The sequence below is a fragment of the Trichechus manatus genome, unplaced genomic scaffold (genome assembly GCF_000243295.1).
Source record: "Trichechus manatus latirostris isolate Lorelei unplaced genomic scaffold, TriManLat1.0 scaffold00038, whole genome shotgun sequence".
In the NCBI taxonomy this organism is placed as follows: Eukaryota; Metazoa; Chordata; class Mammalia; order Sirenia; family Trichechidae; genus Trichechus; species Trichechus manatus.
The window spans coordinates 7,264,884-7,282,127 of record NW_004443974.1 but is presented as its reverse complement, the minus strand read 5'-3'; the positions used below and the strand labels follow the sequence as shown (position 1 = coordinate 7,282,127).

The window sequence follows — 17,244 nt, the reverse complement described above, 5'->3', positions numbered from 1 at the left end:
TCTTCTTTCCATTTTTATAGTCCAAGCTATCGTCTCCCCTTCTTGGTCTGCAGTTGTCTCCTAATTAATCTTATGTCTATCATTGCTGACCCCTTCTCTCATTATTCCCCACAAAACAGAAAGAAATCTTTTAAAAACGCAAATCTACTTATGCCACTCCTGTGGATGTTAATAGATTCTCATTGCCCCTAAGATAAAGATGTAAAATCTGAATTGTAGCCTATAAGACCCTACATCGTCTAGCCTGTGCCTACTTCTCTGATCTCTGATATCATTCCTGATCTTGGTAAGAGCCTTTTCAGTTGAGTTGTGGGAACAAAGACCCAATTTTTCTGGGTTGATAAGAAAATGAGTAGTAAAAACCAGAGTCTGTGAATACAGGCAATTCTTTTAAGGACTTTAGCTGTAATAGGAAGCAGAGGAATAGAATATAGTTGAAAGGGAACATGGGCAGGATTTTATTTTTTAAGATACTTAGTGTAAATCATGTGTTGGTAATGACAGGAAAAGGGAGAAATTTACGATGTAGGAGAGAAAAAAGATAATTACTGGAATGAAATCTTTAAGATGGGCTTGGGACCTGGGGTTCAAGTGGAAGGATTAGCCTTAGAACCAAGTGGTAAGATTGGGTTCAGTTAGGAACAGGAACTCTTCCTTGCTTGTTTTAGTAAGAAAGACAGTGTGTGGCCAGCATACTCAGCTGCTTAGGAGCAGACACAAAGTAAGTGAAAAATTGGGTTTAACCAAAATTGGGATTTTACCAGGTGAATTCAACAGAGAGGGAGTGGACCAAGGGAGTTAAAGATACTTTCAGGGGAGCTTAATGGTGGATAGTGGATCCTAAGCTAGGTAGGAAGGTCATGAGCACTTGAAGGAACGCGTGGATAATTTTAAGAGAATAAGGACTAAAATTATAAAATTATTAGAAGAAAGTGTAGGGGCAAGGCTGTGGGACCTAGTGTTTAATGATGGATTATCAGATATGATAACAAAAGCTCCACCAGCAAAAGACAAAATAGATAGATGGGACCTCGTAATTATTAAATACTTTTGTACATCAAAGGATTTTATCGTTAAATTGAAAAGACAACCTACAGATTGGGAGAAAATTTTCAGGAACCCTATATCAGAGAAGGGCCTAACAGCCAAAATATGTATAAAACTTCTACTTAACAACAAAAAGATAACCCAATCAAAAAGTAGGCAAAGAACAACAACCCCTCCCCCCACCTCCAAAAAAAATTTCACTATTCAACTGAAAAGGCTCTTACCAAGATCAGCAGTGATATCAGAGATCAGAGAAGTAGGCACAAGCTAGATGATGCAGGGTCTTATAGGCCACAATTTAGGTTTTATATCTTTATCTTCAGGGCAATGAGAATCTATTCAAGACTTACGTGCAGAGGAGGGACGTAAGTAGATCTGTGTTTTTAAAAGATTTTCTGTTTTGTGGGGAATAATGAGAGAAGGGGTCAGCATTGGGAAATAACAAGATCAGTTGGGAGACAGCTGCCGATCAAGGGTGTCTATAGATGCTGATACTAATTAGACATAACCAATCACTTCACGGAAACCCTGGTGCCATAGTAGGTAAGTGCTACAGCTGCTAACCAAAAGGTCAGCAGTTGGAATCCACCAGGTGCTCCTTGGAAACTCTATGGGGCAGTTCTCATCTGCCCTGTAGGGTCGCTATGAGTCGGTATCAACTCGATGGCTACGAGTTTGGTTTTTGGTTTTGGTTAATCACCCCATGGGATTTGTTCTCTTGGTTTCAAGGCTGTCTTAGCTATCTATTGCTGCTATAACAGAAATACCACAAGTGGGTGACCTTAACAAAATTATTTTCTCACGATTTAGGAGGCTAGAAGTCCAAAGACAGGGTGCCAACTCTAGGGGAAGGCTTTCTCTCTCTCTCAACTCTGGAGGAAGGTCCTTGCTCTTCTGCTTGTTTCCTGGTTCCTTGGAGATCTTCATGCGTCTTGACATCTCTCTTCCCCCATCTCCGCTTTGCTCACTTGTTTAATCTCTTTTATATCTCAAAAGAGATTGACTCAAGATACACTATACTAATCCTGCCTCACTAACGTAACAGAAAACCTATTCCCAAATGGGATTCTAACCACAGGCATAGGGGTTAGGATTTACAACACATATTTTTGGGGGATATAATTCAATCCATGGAGCCCTGGTGGCACAGTGGTTAAGATCTTAGCTGCTAACCAAAAGGTCAGAAGTTTGAATCCATTAGCTGCTCCTTGGAAACCCTATGGGGCAGTTCTGCTCTGTCCTGTGCAGTTGGTATGAGTGGGAATCGACTTGACGACAGTGAGTTTGGTTTGATTTTGGAATTCAGTCCATAACATGGTGGGAATCTAAAATGGTATAGCCATTGTGGAAAACAGTTTAGTGGTTCCTCTAAAAGCTGAACATAGAATTACCGTATGACCCAGCAATCCCAATCCTGGCTGTATACCCAGCAAAAGTGAAAGCAGGAATACAAACAGAAACCTGTAAACCCATGTTGCTTGCAGCACTTTTCACAATAGCCAAAAGGTGGAAATAACCCAAATGTCCATCAACAGATAAATGGATAAACAAAATGAGATATATAAATACAGTGGAATATTCTGCAGCTAGAAGGAGAAATGAAGTTCTGATGCATGCCACAACATAGATGAACCGTGAAAACATGCTGAGTGAAATAAGGCAGTTGCAAAAGGGTAAATACTGTATAACCTCACTTACATGGAATAAGCAAATACGTAGAAACTAAAGATTATTAGTGATTAACAGGTATGGGAGGGAAGGGTGAAGGAGAAGTTTTTGTTTGGGGGGCATTGAGTTTATGTTAATGGTGGTGGAATATTTTGGAGAAGGATAGTGATAATGGTGACACAACATGAAAAATGTAATCAATGTGATTAAATTGTAAATGTGGAAGTTTTACTGGTGAATGTTTTGGTGTGTATATTTTCTGCACAATAAAATAGTAAAAAGAATAGGGAGTACTTGGATTTTTTCAAATGTGAGATCCAGATTCTAAATCCTAGTGTTCCTACCTGAGTAGGAAGTACTTTCATTTACCCAGATATTAGCAGTCTCATATGTATCCCCGTGTGTCACTTATTTTACCTCCTTTGGTTAAGGTTTTACTTCTCATAATTCCTTTCTTTTGAGTTGTGATTCTGCTAGGCTCATAATCAGAACTTTATATTTTGCTTGCTAGAGTGTTTTTCCAAACTTACGTATATCCGAGATTTGTCCTTTGAGGATGGAAAGCAGCGAGCCACTGGGCATTTTGTGTAAGGTACCTTTGAAGTGAAGAATGAAGAGCAGATTTCAGAGAGCATGTGGAGGAAAGCACAGGGATCTTTGGGCCCCTCCATGACCCTGAATTGCCTTTCTAAAATACAGGTCTACTCATGTTTCTCCTCCTTAATCATTGGTTCCCCAGTGCTTACAAGATGACATATGTAAACTGGCCATAACCTGTTTTGTTCCACTTCATTTTCTGTCACTCCACCTTGAGCCACTCTGATCTGGGAACATTTTTCTTTTTAAGCTTCACCAGCCTCTGTGTGTGTGTGTGTGTGTGTGTGTGTGTGTGTGTGTGTGTGTGTGTGTGTGTGTGTGTGTGTGAGAGGATTAAATAATGAAGCTGTTTATAGATACTGAAGGACTAAAAGGGAAACTACTGTGAAAGTATTGTTAATCACTAATACTATTTATACTTAATTACCATATGTTTGATTATATATTAGTATCAGATTAATTTAGGTATATGTAATCATGACTCCAAATGTGTATAATATTCTTTTCTACTCATGTAACATAAGTTTTCACCACTTTAAAGTATTGGAGGGAACACTGAATGAAATTTTTGTTACACAAGTGGAAACCAATTTTCTTGGAGTTCAAGATTGAATTGCATCATATATCAGAGTACTACATCTTGTCACTATAAGTGAAACTTATTATTAGAAAAGTCTTTAATCTGAATGCTTTTTACTTTAGGCATAAACTAATCTGTAAAATATAATACTAAATTTCTATATTTTAGTGTTGCACTTGTTTAAGAATGAGTTTTGTTTTTGTTTTTTTCCTTGAAAATTATATAATACTTCCACAGTTTGGTAAGAGCAGTGTATGCTTTCAACTCTTGCCTGCTTTTTCTCTTCATTCTATGTTTCCAACTAAATTTGGTACTGGTTCCTGTCATTTTTATATTCCAGTTGTATAGAATTTTCAAAAGATTTCTTTCCACACTCTCAAAAGGCTTCTTAGAATATATGTATACTTTGCCATATTATATGCTTACATACAGATGTATACGATATATATGTGAATGATCTATATTTTCATGTGGCATCTATCACAGTAGTTTCATGTAGACTACATTAGATATTGAACCGAAGAAACTTCTTTCAAAGCTGTTTCATCCTTTTTAATCTTACCTTATTGCCTTTTTTCCCCCCTTCAGAGTAAGGTTTAGTGAACTATTCATCGATACATTGATTGTTTTTGAAACAGGTATCGATTAAGGAACAAAAAGATCAATGCAACTGTAAGAACATTTCCTCTTCTAAATAAAGTTGGTGTAAACAACACTGTCACAACCACAGCCGGAAATGTCATTTCTGTCATAGGAAGTACTGAAACAACTGGGAAAATTGTTCCAAGTACAAATGGAATTACAAATGCAGAAAACAGTGTTTCTCCACTAATCCCACGTAGTACTGACAGTACATTAAGAGGCCTGGAGACCGTGAAGAAAGTGGGGAAAGTTGGCACTAATGGTCAGAATGCTGCTGGGCCTTCTGCAGAGTCTGTAACTGAAAAGTAGGTATTTGGTAAAAATCATTAATATGGTTCTTTATCCTTTTTAGAAACCCCTGAGTATTTTTATTTATCCTGAAGAGAAGCGGAATTTGTATACAGAATGTTTGATGTAGTAGAAAAACCACTAACTATCAAGAAATTTCAGTTCTTGTTGCACTCTGCAACTGAATAGTTCCATGACCTTGGAAAGTCACATCAACTCTGGGTTTTGTTTTCTTCAACTATAGATTGAAAGGGTTGGACCAGATGAAGGTTTTTTTCACCCCATATTTCCTTGAACTTTAGGATTGTTACCATAGAGTTTCTGGAGAGGAACTAATCAAGAACCTAAACTGATGAAATGCTGAGCCTCTAGGCCCTGTTTCAGTCAGAGCAGTTCCAATTTATTTATGTTCTCTAATGAGGTGTAGTTGTTAAGAGGGGGAACTTTGGAGCCGAGCTCTCTGGGTTCAGATTTGACTCACTGCTTCCTAGCTGTTGCATCTTTGTAAGTTTCTTGATCTCTCTGTGCCTGTCCTCATTTTACTCATCCATAAAGTTAGAATAATGGTTGTATCTGTTTTCATATGTTGGTTGTGTTGAACAATGCCTGCCACATAAGAAGCTCTCAATAAATATCTGTTGTTGTTATTACTAGTGTTGTCAGTATTGTTACTGGCTTTCAGTGTACAATTTCATTTGGCAAAAAAGTTTTGATGCTTTAAAAAAACTTTTTAGAGGATCTGAAAAGTTACTTGCAACTCAAAAATCTCATGCTTTGATATTCTTTTGGGGTTTTAAATCTCAGGGCATGCTCAGTGTTTGTTGCCCAGTTGTCATTATCTATTTTACACCTGCTATGAGTATAGCATTATGCTGGGCTCACCGTAAACTGTGATTTCATGTAATAAATGATGGACAGATAAATATTCATATTCTCTACTTCTGTAGTCAGCATATGGTAATAGAAACTGCTTATTAAAGGACCCTTATGATCTTCCCTGGGAGAGATTTTAGAAAAGATATATTGGAGAATATTGTCTTTAACAAAAGTTATGTGTGCGCTCATTCTGAGCTCTATTCTTGGCACTATTGGAAATACATGAGAAGTATAAGATGATATCTGTGCTTTTAAGGTGCTTATGAGGATATTGTTGTGAAGGCAGCATTTAAACAAATGAAGCAGTACTGAGATTTTATTAAAGGACAGTAAAATTTTATATTGCTGGGAGAGATATGGGAGAAGATTTCAGAAAAGGAAAACTTGAATCAAGTTTGTTGGTAGTTATATGGAATGTGGAGAAGACCAGCTTTTTAGACCTGAAGGTATATGTTCAGGAAATGAACTTTTGAAAGGTTTTGGTAAGGTAATGTTGTGAAACTGTTTCATATCCACACAATGGAATGGTTTTCAGCCATGAATTATTTAGCTACAGCATTGTTGAAGCTTGAATACTTTATGCTAAGTGAAAGAAGCCAGACACAAAAGGCCACGTAGTGTATGATTCCATTTACATGAAATGCCCCAATAGGCAAATCCATAGAGACAGAAAGTGGACTAGTGGTTGCCAGGGAGTGGAGGAAGTGGGGAGTGAATGCTAATGGGTATGTTTGGTTTTTTTTTCCTGGAGTCATTAAAATGTTCTGGAACTAGGTAGTGGTGATGCTTGCACAACCTTGTGAATATACCAAACCCCCCCTGAATTGTACACTTTAAAAGGGTAGATTTTATGGTATGTGAATTATATCTCAATTTGTAAAAATATGATGGACTGGAGGAAAAAACTTTAAAAAATGAATCTAAACGTAGCATTTACTTAATCATTCAAAATTACATATCACCTCCAATGTGCCAAACACCAGTCTAGTTGGTATTAAAAAAACAAACGAAACCCATTGCCGTCGAGTCGATTCTGACTCATAGTAACCCTCTTGGACAGAGTAGAACTGCTCCCCTTTTGGTTAGAGGCAAACACTTAACCACTGTGCCACCAGGGCCCCCTAGTTGGTATAGCTAATGAAAATGAACTAGATATAGTCCTTGCCTCTTACAGTCTTCTAGTCTAGATGAATAGACAGACATGTGAACAGATAATATACCGTAAAAGGTACTGTAATGGAGTTGTGTTCCAAGGTTTCTTAGACGTGAGGTGATGATACCTGAGCTAGTTCCAGAAGAATGGGTAGTAAGGAAGTAAGGAGCTTCCAAAAAGAGGAAACAGCACCAGCATAGGCATGTAGGTATGAGAGGGGCTATTGTAAAGGAACACTTAGAATCATGAAATTCATGAGGCTATGAATGTTTACTTTCTCATGGATTTTGATGCCTTTTTCCTGATAATTCTAAGAATTTAGTATTTAGTAGTATTTAGTATTTAGTATTTAGAATTTTCTATTTAAAAGTACTACTGACTGAAATTTTATGGTACATACATTTTGACAGGATGGGACAGATAATCTATGTAAAGCACTTAGCATAATGCCTGGAATGTGGTAACTGCCAAATATTAATTATTGTTATAAAGAAGTGCTAATCATTTTCCTTATTGCCTTTAACTTCAAAGAGTAGTCAAGGCCCTAAAATCTCTCTAAACTCTAAGCCAATACATCTGTACCTAATGTTATTACTCACAGATCCTTTGTTAATTTCTATATTTTAATACACAATTGCACATAGAAGTAAACAACCACTAGACTGATCTGCTGGGCTAGGCTTAAGGGCCGCCCATACTCCTTGTTGTTTATACTCCAGCCTTAAAAGGATTTCTCTAGTTTGAGAAAAACCTTTTAATCTGATTGTGATACAAGATATGGAAATCTGTGTCATTAACAAGATCCTTTTCTTGAATCACCACAAATCTAAAGCTCGGCCAAAGTTTGACTGTTTAAAAGTGAATAAGAAAACCAAGATGAGATCCTCTGGAGCTGATTAGTTGGTGACTCAACAAAGGAAATCCTTTTGTGTATTTAAAAAAAAAAAAAGGTTATTGTGAGCAAGATAAAAGGTTTGTGTATTTTGCATAAATGTAATGAGTTTCCAGGTGCAACTATTTCATTCACCCAATGAATATTTACTGAGTACCTTTCTGCCTGCTGTATGCTGGGAACTGTTGTAAATCCTGGGGATATAGCAGTTAACAAAATGTGTGAACATGGCCTTTCCTCAGGAGTTTACATTTTAGCTGATCTGACTCTTAATAGAACAGTTCGTTCTTTCCATGTCTGTCTTCTTTGCCCCCAAGAATTCTTCTGGCAGACTATATTGTTTCTGTTGGGAATTTATTGAATAGGAATTTTTTTTTAAATTTCCAGTAGGAGAAATCTTTAAGAAGGGGTAAAAAGGGAGTTAGGGGTCAAATTAGTTCCTAGGATTTGTTTGCATTGCCTGTTGCCCTCCTCAGAAAATGAGATCTGATACTGTGACTCTGTGAATTAACCATGTAAGGTGGCAGTGAAATTCATTGCTTTATTTATCATTATAGAAAAGTATAAAGTGTTTTTTTAATAAATTGTTTCACTATATAATTTTATGAAAAATTCCTGCTGAGGAAAACTTGTCAGTCATAGATAGTGATTTATCCCTCTTTGTTAAATTCTCTCCCTAGTAAAATTGGTTCTCCACCCAAGACTCCTGTAAGTAATATAGCAGTTACCTCAGCTGGGCCCCCTAATGTTGGAACAGAGCTGAATTCTGTGCCTCCAAAATCCAGCCCATTTGTAACTAGAGTACCAATATATCCTCAGCATTCTGAAAACATTCAGTATTTTCAAGATCCAAGGACTCAGATACCCTTTGAAGTACCACAATACGCACAGACTGGTAAGTAATTTTAGACAGTTGTAAGAAAACAGAAATTGTAATTTAGCATTTGTTGCCCTTAGATAAATGGGTCAATTTATCTAAGAACGTCTACTTAAAAAAAAAAAAATAATAATCCCTTGGATTACATGACCCCAATGTTTTCTTCCTATCGTAATAATCTGTGATTCTAGATACCAATAGTTTTAAGGTTGCCATTCCTGTGAATCAAATATAAGATCAATGGATGAGCTTCAGGGGCTTTGTAAATCTCCTGAAAATATTTTATTTATGCTTATGTACATTTTTGGAAAGAGATTTCACAGCTTATATAGATTCTGAAAAATGTCTTTAACCTCTGACTCCTAAAAGGTTAAGAACCAATGATCTGTTGTCACTTTGATCCAATATGGATAATTCTTTAAAAGATCCCAATGCTCAAGAGAGACATTCTCTACTAGTTAAGCTAAACTGTTGTTTGGTTTAAAGAAGACTTGAGGGGATATTTTTGGTTTAAGATTAAGGTTTTAAAGATTATCTCAGGGCAATAGTTTTCAGAGGTTCATCCAGCCACCGTGGCTCCAGAAAGTCTGGGTTCCATGGGAATTTGAAATTTTCCCCCTTTTGATCAGGATTCTTCTGTAGAATCTTTGACCAGAACACTCAGTAATGGTCACTGGGCACTTTATAGGATCAAATTGACAACAGCAACTCAAAAGGTTAGATAGGAAGCCTAGGGGGCAGTGAGTTTGTTTACTGGGGAGGAACAATTCAGAAAACGAGTTTGAGAATGGTTGCACAACTTGAAGAATGTAATCAGTGTCAATGAACTGTACCCGTAGAAGTTGTTGAACTGATCTATGTTCTGTCTATATTTCCAACAACAAATTATTTTAAAAAAAAAGTGATCTAATTACTTAATCCAAAACCTGTTACAATAAGTACCGTAGAAACAAATTTACCAGCTATCTGTTAATAGCTCTATCATGTATTTTTAAGAAGTAATTTAACAAGGTATTGAGCATTTTCATATAGTGGTGTCTTGAAAGTAAGTAGCTTCCTTATGAAGCAGAGTAACTAAAGTTTAAAGTTCATTTTATTTTTCCATGTTAAAGACTGCATTAGATTTAAACCATTATAAAATGTTGAGTTTTACTAAGATCACATTAAATATTCCTGTTTCCAATTTTCAAGGATACTACCCACCACCTCCAACGGTACCAGCTGGTGTGGCTCCCTGCGTTCCTCGCTTTGTGAGGTCCAATAATGTACCAGAGTCCTCCCTCCCACCTGCTTCCGTGCCGTATGCCGATCATTACAGTACATTTTCCCCTCGAGATCGAATGAATTCTTCTCCTTACCAACCTCCTCCTCCGCAGCCGTATGGACCAGTTCCTCCAGTACCTTCTGGAATGTATGCTCCTGTGTATGACAGCAGGCGCATCTGGCGCCCACCTATGTACCAACGAGATGACATTATTAGAAGCAATTCTTTACCTCCAATGGATGTGATGCATTCGTCTGTCTATCAGACGCCTTTGCGGGAAAGATACAACTCATTAGATGGGTATTATTCAGTGGCTTGTCAGCCACCAAGTGAGCCAAGGACAACCGTGCCTTTACCAAGGGTAAGTGATGATGGAAATAGGAATGCTATTAAGAATGCTGTCTTTGGAGTTAAACCACCAATTTTATATATCCGGGCTCTTCCACTTACTAATTCTGTGACTTAGGGAAGTTACTTGACCTCTCTGTGCCTCAGTTTTTTCATGTTTAATGGAAATAATAGTAACACCTACCTCATAAGGCTGCCATGAGGATTAAATCAGAAAAAATAAAGCTCTTATAAAATAAAGCCTGATACAGATTAATGCTCAATAAATGTTATATTTGGATAGGAAGCTAATGGGAACGCAGAAAGAGGTCTTCAAAATACAAGCATAGGGCCTTTTTTCAGTATCCCCCCGTTTTTACAAATGCCCTTTCTAAACCAGAAAAATGAATAAATACTAATTTTTTTCTTAACTGTGTGGAGAATAAATAGGCTAGGATGACTTCCCAGCCCCTCCCCCCCCCTTTTTTTTTGTCCCAACAAAATAATAAACTCTTTTTATTTCTACAGAGGTAGTTAAATTTGTTCACTGCCCCCTAGATGATTAAGATTGTTTCTTTTATCCCCCACTTAGGAACCTTGTGGTCATTTGAAGACCAGTTACGAGGAGCAGATAAGAAGAAAGCCAGAGCAGTGGGCACAGTACCACACTCAGAAAGCACCTCTTGTCTCTTCAGCTCTTCCTGTGGCAACACAGTCACCAACACCGCCTTCTCCTCTATTCGCTGTAGACTTTCGCACTGATGTAAGAAAGATTTTAATCACTTGATAATGACAGAGATAGGTCAAACAACTGGCTTCAGAGCACTCATTTAAACCAGGGTAGCTATGTTGGCTGTTTATCAGTGATTTGGTGTGCAGTTGAGTTTACTTAATAAATGCTGTGTAAGCATTATGGCTAAGGTGTTGTGAGACCCTAAAGACCATTAAGGTATAGTCCTTTTTTCACCAAGAATTTAGAATTTTTTCCCAGCAGTGTAGTTCTCATTATTTGTATGGTTTTTATTAATAATAAGATTTGTAATTATCATTTATTGAGCACCTACATGTGCCAGGCACTGCACTAAAAATTTACATAATTCTATTTTATTTAATTCTTAAACAAAAACCTTAGGGGGCAGGTATTATCCCTCTTTTACAAGTGAGGAATCTTACCCAGAGAAGTTAAGTAATTTGCCCAAGATTATTCAGCCTCTTCGTAGCAGACCTGGGATTTGAATCCTGGTCTATCTGAGGCATTTCTTCCCTGCTTTACAAGAGGTACAGAAATGCCGTCTGTAGTATTCATGTTGTTTACATCACTGTTTATTATTCTTGGCATAAAAAATTTTTTTGTGTAAGGGTGGTTTCTCTTTACCCTCGTGTTTTCAGTACTGTTATATTTAGAGAAAACCATTAAATTTTTGTAACAGTTTCCTCTTTATTACACACCCTTTCACCCCCAGAGGTTCTAATGTAAACATTTTTTTTAATCTTTTCATTCAAACATATACAAAAGTAGAGAGAATAGTATGATAAACCCCATTACTCATCACCCACCTTCTACAATTATCAACTCATAGCCAATCTTGTTTATTTATACCCCCTCCCATTGGATTATTTTGAAGTAACCTTAAACATCATATTTTATCTGTAAGTATTTCAATAAACCATTGAATTTTTAAACTAGGCCCAAATACATCTAACCAAACTAAGACTTCTTCAAAGCATCTAAACGTTTTGAAACAGTGACAGAGTTGCTACTTGCCTGATTGAAAAAAAAAAAAAAAGTATTTCACTTTTTATATTATGTTTTTAGGAAATAAACATATCTCTGAGACACAAATCTGCTATTGGCTAGCAGTGTGACTTGAAACGAGTTATTTAACCTTTTTGGTCTTAAGTTTGCTTATCTGTATAATTAGTAATCTAGATTTAATGATTCTTACGAGGTTAGTATTCTGGTCTTACAATAATCATTCCTCAGGGTCCCTTTAGATTTATCCACTTCCCTGTGTAGTTTCAGAGCCTTCTCTTTTGTACTTTATTGAATACTACATGATTTATCATGTGTGTTTTATTTACATGGCTTATTCTTCTTTTCTCAAAAAATTATAAACTCTTAAAAAAAATTATGAACTCTTTTAGGACTGGGACTATATAAACCTGTTGCTGTGGAGTCGATTCCGACTCATAGCGACCCTATTGAACAGAGTAGAGCTGCCCCTAGGGTCTCCAAGGAGCACCTGGTGGATTCGAACCGCTGACCTTTGGTTAGCAGCCAAACTGTTAACCACTGTGCCGCCAGGGTTTTCGGACTACATAGTGTGTGTGTATTTGTTTTCTTTTGCCTTTTTTCCCTGTTTTTTAGAGCACTCTATACCATGTTAGATGCATGATACAAATACATATTGATTGGTTTGATAGCATCAGTCATGGGTTAAGTGAGTACTTAAAGGACAAAGCAAAAAGAGAAGGAATGCTATTTTCAATTAATAAATAATATAAATAAAAATAGTATAAATATTTGTTGCTTATGACAGTTTTTTATATTAGTTATTGGAAGTATAATTTTTCAGTGTGAAGTCCTGTGTATTCTATAATAGTTACTTTATAGTAGTTACAAGTTTGTAAATTTAAGTTCTAACTAATTGACTATGCTTTTTTTTCCTCGCTAATCAGTTCTCTGAGAGTGTGAGTGGTACAAAATTTGAAGAAGATCATCTTTCCCATTATTCTCCCTGGTCTTGTGGCACCATAGGTTCCTGTATAAATGCCATCGATTCAGAGCCCAAAGATGTAATTGCTAATTCAAATGCTGTGTTAATGGTATGATTTTGGGGGGAAATAATGCATGTTGACTCAAGTTGAAGAGTAGTTGAATGCTTTCATCTTAATATTATCACTGTATAACTCATCTGTAAGCAGGAGGGTTATATTTAGGTATGTCTCGAATAAATTGCGTTTAACATTTAAACTATTTGACCATAATTTGGTGGTCTAAAACAGATGTTGGATTATCACTGACATCTAGAGTCTAGTGTTAAATTTACCAGACAACTTAATTACATGTCTTTTACTAGCATGTATTTGTAAATTAGCTGAAGTAAGTCTCCAGAGTCCTTTCATTGATTTTCTTTGGCTTATTTAGGACCTGGACAGTGGAGATGTTAAGAGAAGAGTACATTTATTTGAAACTCAGAGAAGAGCAAAAGAAGAAGACCCAATAATTCCTTTTAGTGACGGACCTATCATCTCAAAATGGGGTGCAATTTCCAGATCTTCTCGTACAGGTTACCATACCACAGATCCTGTCCAGGCCACTGCTTCCCAAGGAAGTGCGACTAAGCCCATCAGCGTATCAGGTAATCTGTTTAACTAATACCTAGCCTGATAATGCTCTAGGCACTGTGCTTTATAATACTCACACTGTGAGGTATAGAACTTTTCCCTTCATTTAACAACCACAGTAAACTCAGAATTAAATAGTTTAATTGGGATCACATGGCAAGTAGGATATACTGCAGATCTTTTATTGATAAGTATACACTCACATCTGTATACTCATTTTTCACTTTTGTGATTATTGTTTCTTTCGACATTTCTATAGATTATGTCCCTTATGTTAATGCTGTTGATTCAAGGTGGAGTTCATATGGCAATGAGGTCACGTCATCAGCACACTATGTTGAACGGTAATGTTGCTCTTAATTCTTTAAGATTCTGTATTCTCAGACTTGTACCTATCCTCAGAGAACAGATCCTACCCCCAATTGTTCATAAATTGTGTTTTGCTTGTTTGAGGTATATAACAAATTTCTGAAAGTATTTTACTTTTACATTTGGAATGATGACCAAAATTTTCAGGGTTGTTTTATTAAATAAACGTATATAGTCATTACTGCTTTAGTTGCTTCCTTTGTTTCATTTTTATTACAATAAAAATATTTCTCTTTAAAGGGACAGATTCATTGTTGCTGATTTATCTGGACATAGAAAGCATTCCAGTACTGGAGACCTTTTGAGCATTGAACTTCAGCAGGTAGGCTGTATGTCACTCAGATTTGAATTTTTGAAACATAGAATGGCAATCGAAAGCTAAGTTTACTTTTTTTTTTCCACTTGTAGGCCAAGAGTAACTCATTACTTCTTCAGAGAGAGGCCAATGCTCTGGCCATGCAACAGAAGTGGAATTCCTTGGATGAAGGTCGTCATCTTACTTTAAATCTTCTAAGCAAGGAAATTGAATTAAGAAATGGAGAGGTAAAGAGACTGAACCTATAAGCTTCATGCTTAATCTATTTATGTTTGCTACTTTTGCACTTTGGTTTATGCCGTAGCTTAATGCGTTTTAGTGTGCCTTTTTCTGATAGATGATTGCTTTTAAAACTTAGAGTAGAAATAAAGTTGTGGTCCCAGATTTCTTAAATACTTCTCTAGTTAAATTGTTGGGATTCCCATTTTAATTTAAAAGGGAAACCCCAGTTTCCACAGGTGTAAGATGAGTTTTTTTAACTTACAGAATGATTATACAGAAGATACAACAGATACTAAGCCTGATAGGGATATTGAATTAGAACTTTCAGCACTTGATACAGATGAACCTGATGGACAAGGTGAACAAATTGAAGTAAGTACCACAATTATATTTAGGAGTTTTTGTTCCACTGGAAATTAAAGTATAAAATACTTTCATACTGAAGGATTAACAGATTGTATTTTCTTAGGAGATCCTGGACATACAACTTGGTATCAGTTCTCAAAATGATCAGTTGCTGAATGGAACAGCAGTGGAAAATGGACATCCAGTTCAGCAGCACCAAAAGGAGCCACTAGAGCAGAAGAGACAGAGTTTAGGTGAAGACCATGTGATTCTGTGAGTGTTAGAGTGAAAATTCATAACCAGTTGGTATAGGGCATGAATATTTAAAGAGAAATAGATGCAGTGTTGAATTTCATTTTTGGCTTTATGCTACGAGAGGAAGACCTTATACAATAGGGCAAGGACTTGGTCAGTCTGGATTTTTAGGAGAGGAGAGGTAAATGTGAACTAACAAAGTGGTCGATTTTAGTACCCTGAAACTTGCTTTTTGTTGGGATAACAGACATTGTGTTCCAGCATCAGGTTATACTTCTTCAACCTGGTAGCCAAACTTCTAGACTACAAAATGGAGAATTGAAACCTAAATTAAGGGTTTCCCTTTTTAAAAATCATGTTAAGATTTTTCTGGCTTTTAATATTGCCATTTTGTATAAATACTGCCAAAAATTAAGTCCACTATGGGCTTTTTTTTTTAAACAATATTTGATTGAATTTTTGGTGAAAGTTTATACAGTAAGATAGGTTCCCATTTGACAATTATCATACAGATTGTTCACTGACATTTATCACAATGTGTCAACATTCTCTTTAATTTTGTTCTGTTTATTCCATTTCTAATACTCTAGTTTCCTTGTCCCCTCATCTTCTCATCTTTGCTTTTGAGTAATTGTTGATCTTTTGGTCTCATACAGATGGTTTTTAAGTAGAGCACCGATCTTACAGGTAATATCCTTTATTTTGTGTGCCACTCTGTTATTTTGCTAAAAGGTGATCTCAGGGGTTAGGCGTGGTTCTAGGTTTAAAAAGTGTCTCAGGGCAGTAGTCTCAAGGAGTCCTCTGTTCTCTACTGTTGTCTGGCGTCTTTTTTTGTTTGTTTGTTTTAAGAATTTGTGTTCTGCTCCACATTTTTCTCTCATTCTATCCGGGACCATCTATTGTGACCCCAGTCAGAATGGTCAGTGGTGGTAGCTGGGCACCATCTTGTTCTTCAGGTCTCAGGGTAGATGAGGTTGTGGCTTGTATAGACTTGTTTCTTCTCTGAGCTTTTGGTTACCTTCTTACTGTTTTACTCCTGGCAAGTAGAGACCCATAGTTGTGTCTTAGACGGCTACTCACAAGCTTTTAAGACCCCAGATGCTACTCACTTCACTAGGATGAAGATCATGATTTTTGTGAACTATATATTATGCCAGTTGACTGAGTTGTCCCATGAGACCATGGTCGTAAGCTTTCAAGCCCAGAAAGCCAATCTAGGAAGGTGTTTGGTTATGTCTGAGGAGTGTCCATAGTTGTGTCTTCAATGAATATATGTGCCTGCACCCATGTATTTGTATTTACATGTACCTGTATATACACGTTGGAGCCCTGGTGGCACAATGGTTAAGAGCTCAGCTGCTAATCAAAAAGTCGGCAGTTTGAATCTACCAGCTGCTCCTTGGAAACCCTACGGGGCAGTTGTACTCTGTCCTATAGGGTTGCTATTAGTCGGAATTGACTCCATGGCAACGGGTTTGGTTTGTTTGTTTGTTTGTTTTTTAATAGATCCTCTGTCTGTTCTCACCTATGTACACACCTGTACCTACCCATATATCAGAATCCTTATACCTATCCATATGTGCTCACTCATTTTTACTTTGGTTGTGCTGTGCTTACTACATCCGCATTGGTGCCACTTTTCCCATCATATGGGCTTATTCTTGAACTTTAGTTTGTATGGCCTTAAATTAACAAATATTTTAACTTTTTATTATAATTTTTGGAAAATGGGACTTTTTTAGTGACCTGTTAAACTTTTTAGTCAGTAAAGACATGCCTTTGCTTTGGGCTCTGAGATTTTGAATAACTTTTATTAAGCATGTATAGTTAGTCTTAAAAGTTCTAACTTAAAGCTAATTTGTTTTCAATGTCATTTGTTTCTTCTCAGGGAGGAGCAAAAAACAATTCTGCCGGTAACTTCTTGCTTTAGCCAGCCACTTCCAGTGTCCATTAGCAATGCAAGTTGCCTCCCCGTCACCACATCTGCCAGTGTTGGCAACCTCATCCTGAAAACTCATGTTATGTCTGAGGATAAAAATGACTTTTTAAAACCTGTTGCAAATGGGAAAATGGTTAACAGCTGAAAGGAGGTTCATCTTTCAAATTGGTGACCACACCATGGAAGCATTTACACTAGCTTTTTATATATATAATATATATTATATAATGTATATTTTT

The 17,244-nt window shown here is 36.7% G+C and overlaps 1 protein-coding gene across 9 annotated transcripts in view; it reads left to right on the top strand.

Annotated features, from left to right (window-relative positions):
- The window catches only part of RC3H2 (ring finger and CCCH-type domains 2), a 44,309-nt gene that overhangs the window by 20,816 nt on the left and 6,249 nt on the right, over positions 1 to 17,244 (top strand). The window contains exons 9-21 of one of the 9 annotated variants that reach the window (XR_002823989.1): positions 4,531 to 4,839; positions 8,424 to 8,451; positions 8,563 to 8,638; positions 9,812 to 10,245; positions 10,804 to 10,974; positions 12,891 to 13,037; positions 13,360 to 13,573; positions 13,819 to 13,903; positions 14,169 to 14,250; positions 14,337 to 14,471; positions 14,731 to 14,838; positions 14,936 to 15,084; positions 16,955 to 17,239. Coding sequence is in view for 5 of the 9 variants with exons in the window: in XM_023730688.1 (XP_023586456.1) it covers positions 4,531 to 4,839; positions 8,424 to 8,638; positions 9,812 to 10,245; positions 10,804 to 10,974; positions 12,891 to 13,037; positions 13,360 to 13,573; positions 13,819 to 13,903; positions 14,169 to 14,250; positions 14,337 to 14,471; positions 14,731 to 14,838; positions 14,936 to 15,084; positions 16,955 to 17,150 (2,245 nt within the window). In the remaining 4 variants the exon portion in view is untranslated. Of the gene's footprint in view, positions 1 to 4,530; positions 4,840 to 8,423; positions 8,639 to 9,811; positions 10,246 to 10,803; positions 10,975 to 12,890; positions 13,038 to 13,359; positions 13,574 to 13,818; positions 13,904 to 14,168; positions 14,251 to 14,336; positions 14,472 to 14,730; positions 14,839 to 14,935; positions 15,085 to 15,722; positions 15,754 to 16,954 lie in introns of those variants that run through there. The other 8 variants (XM_023730690.1, XM_023730689.1, XR_002823988.1 and 5 more) reach the window with 8 other exon arrangements.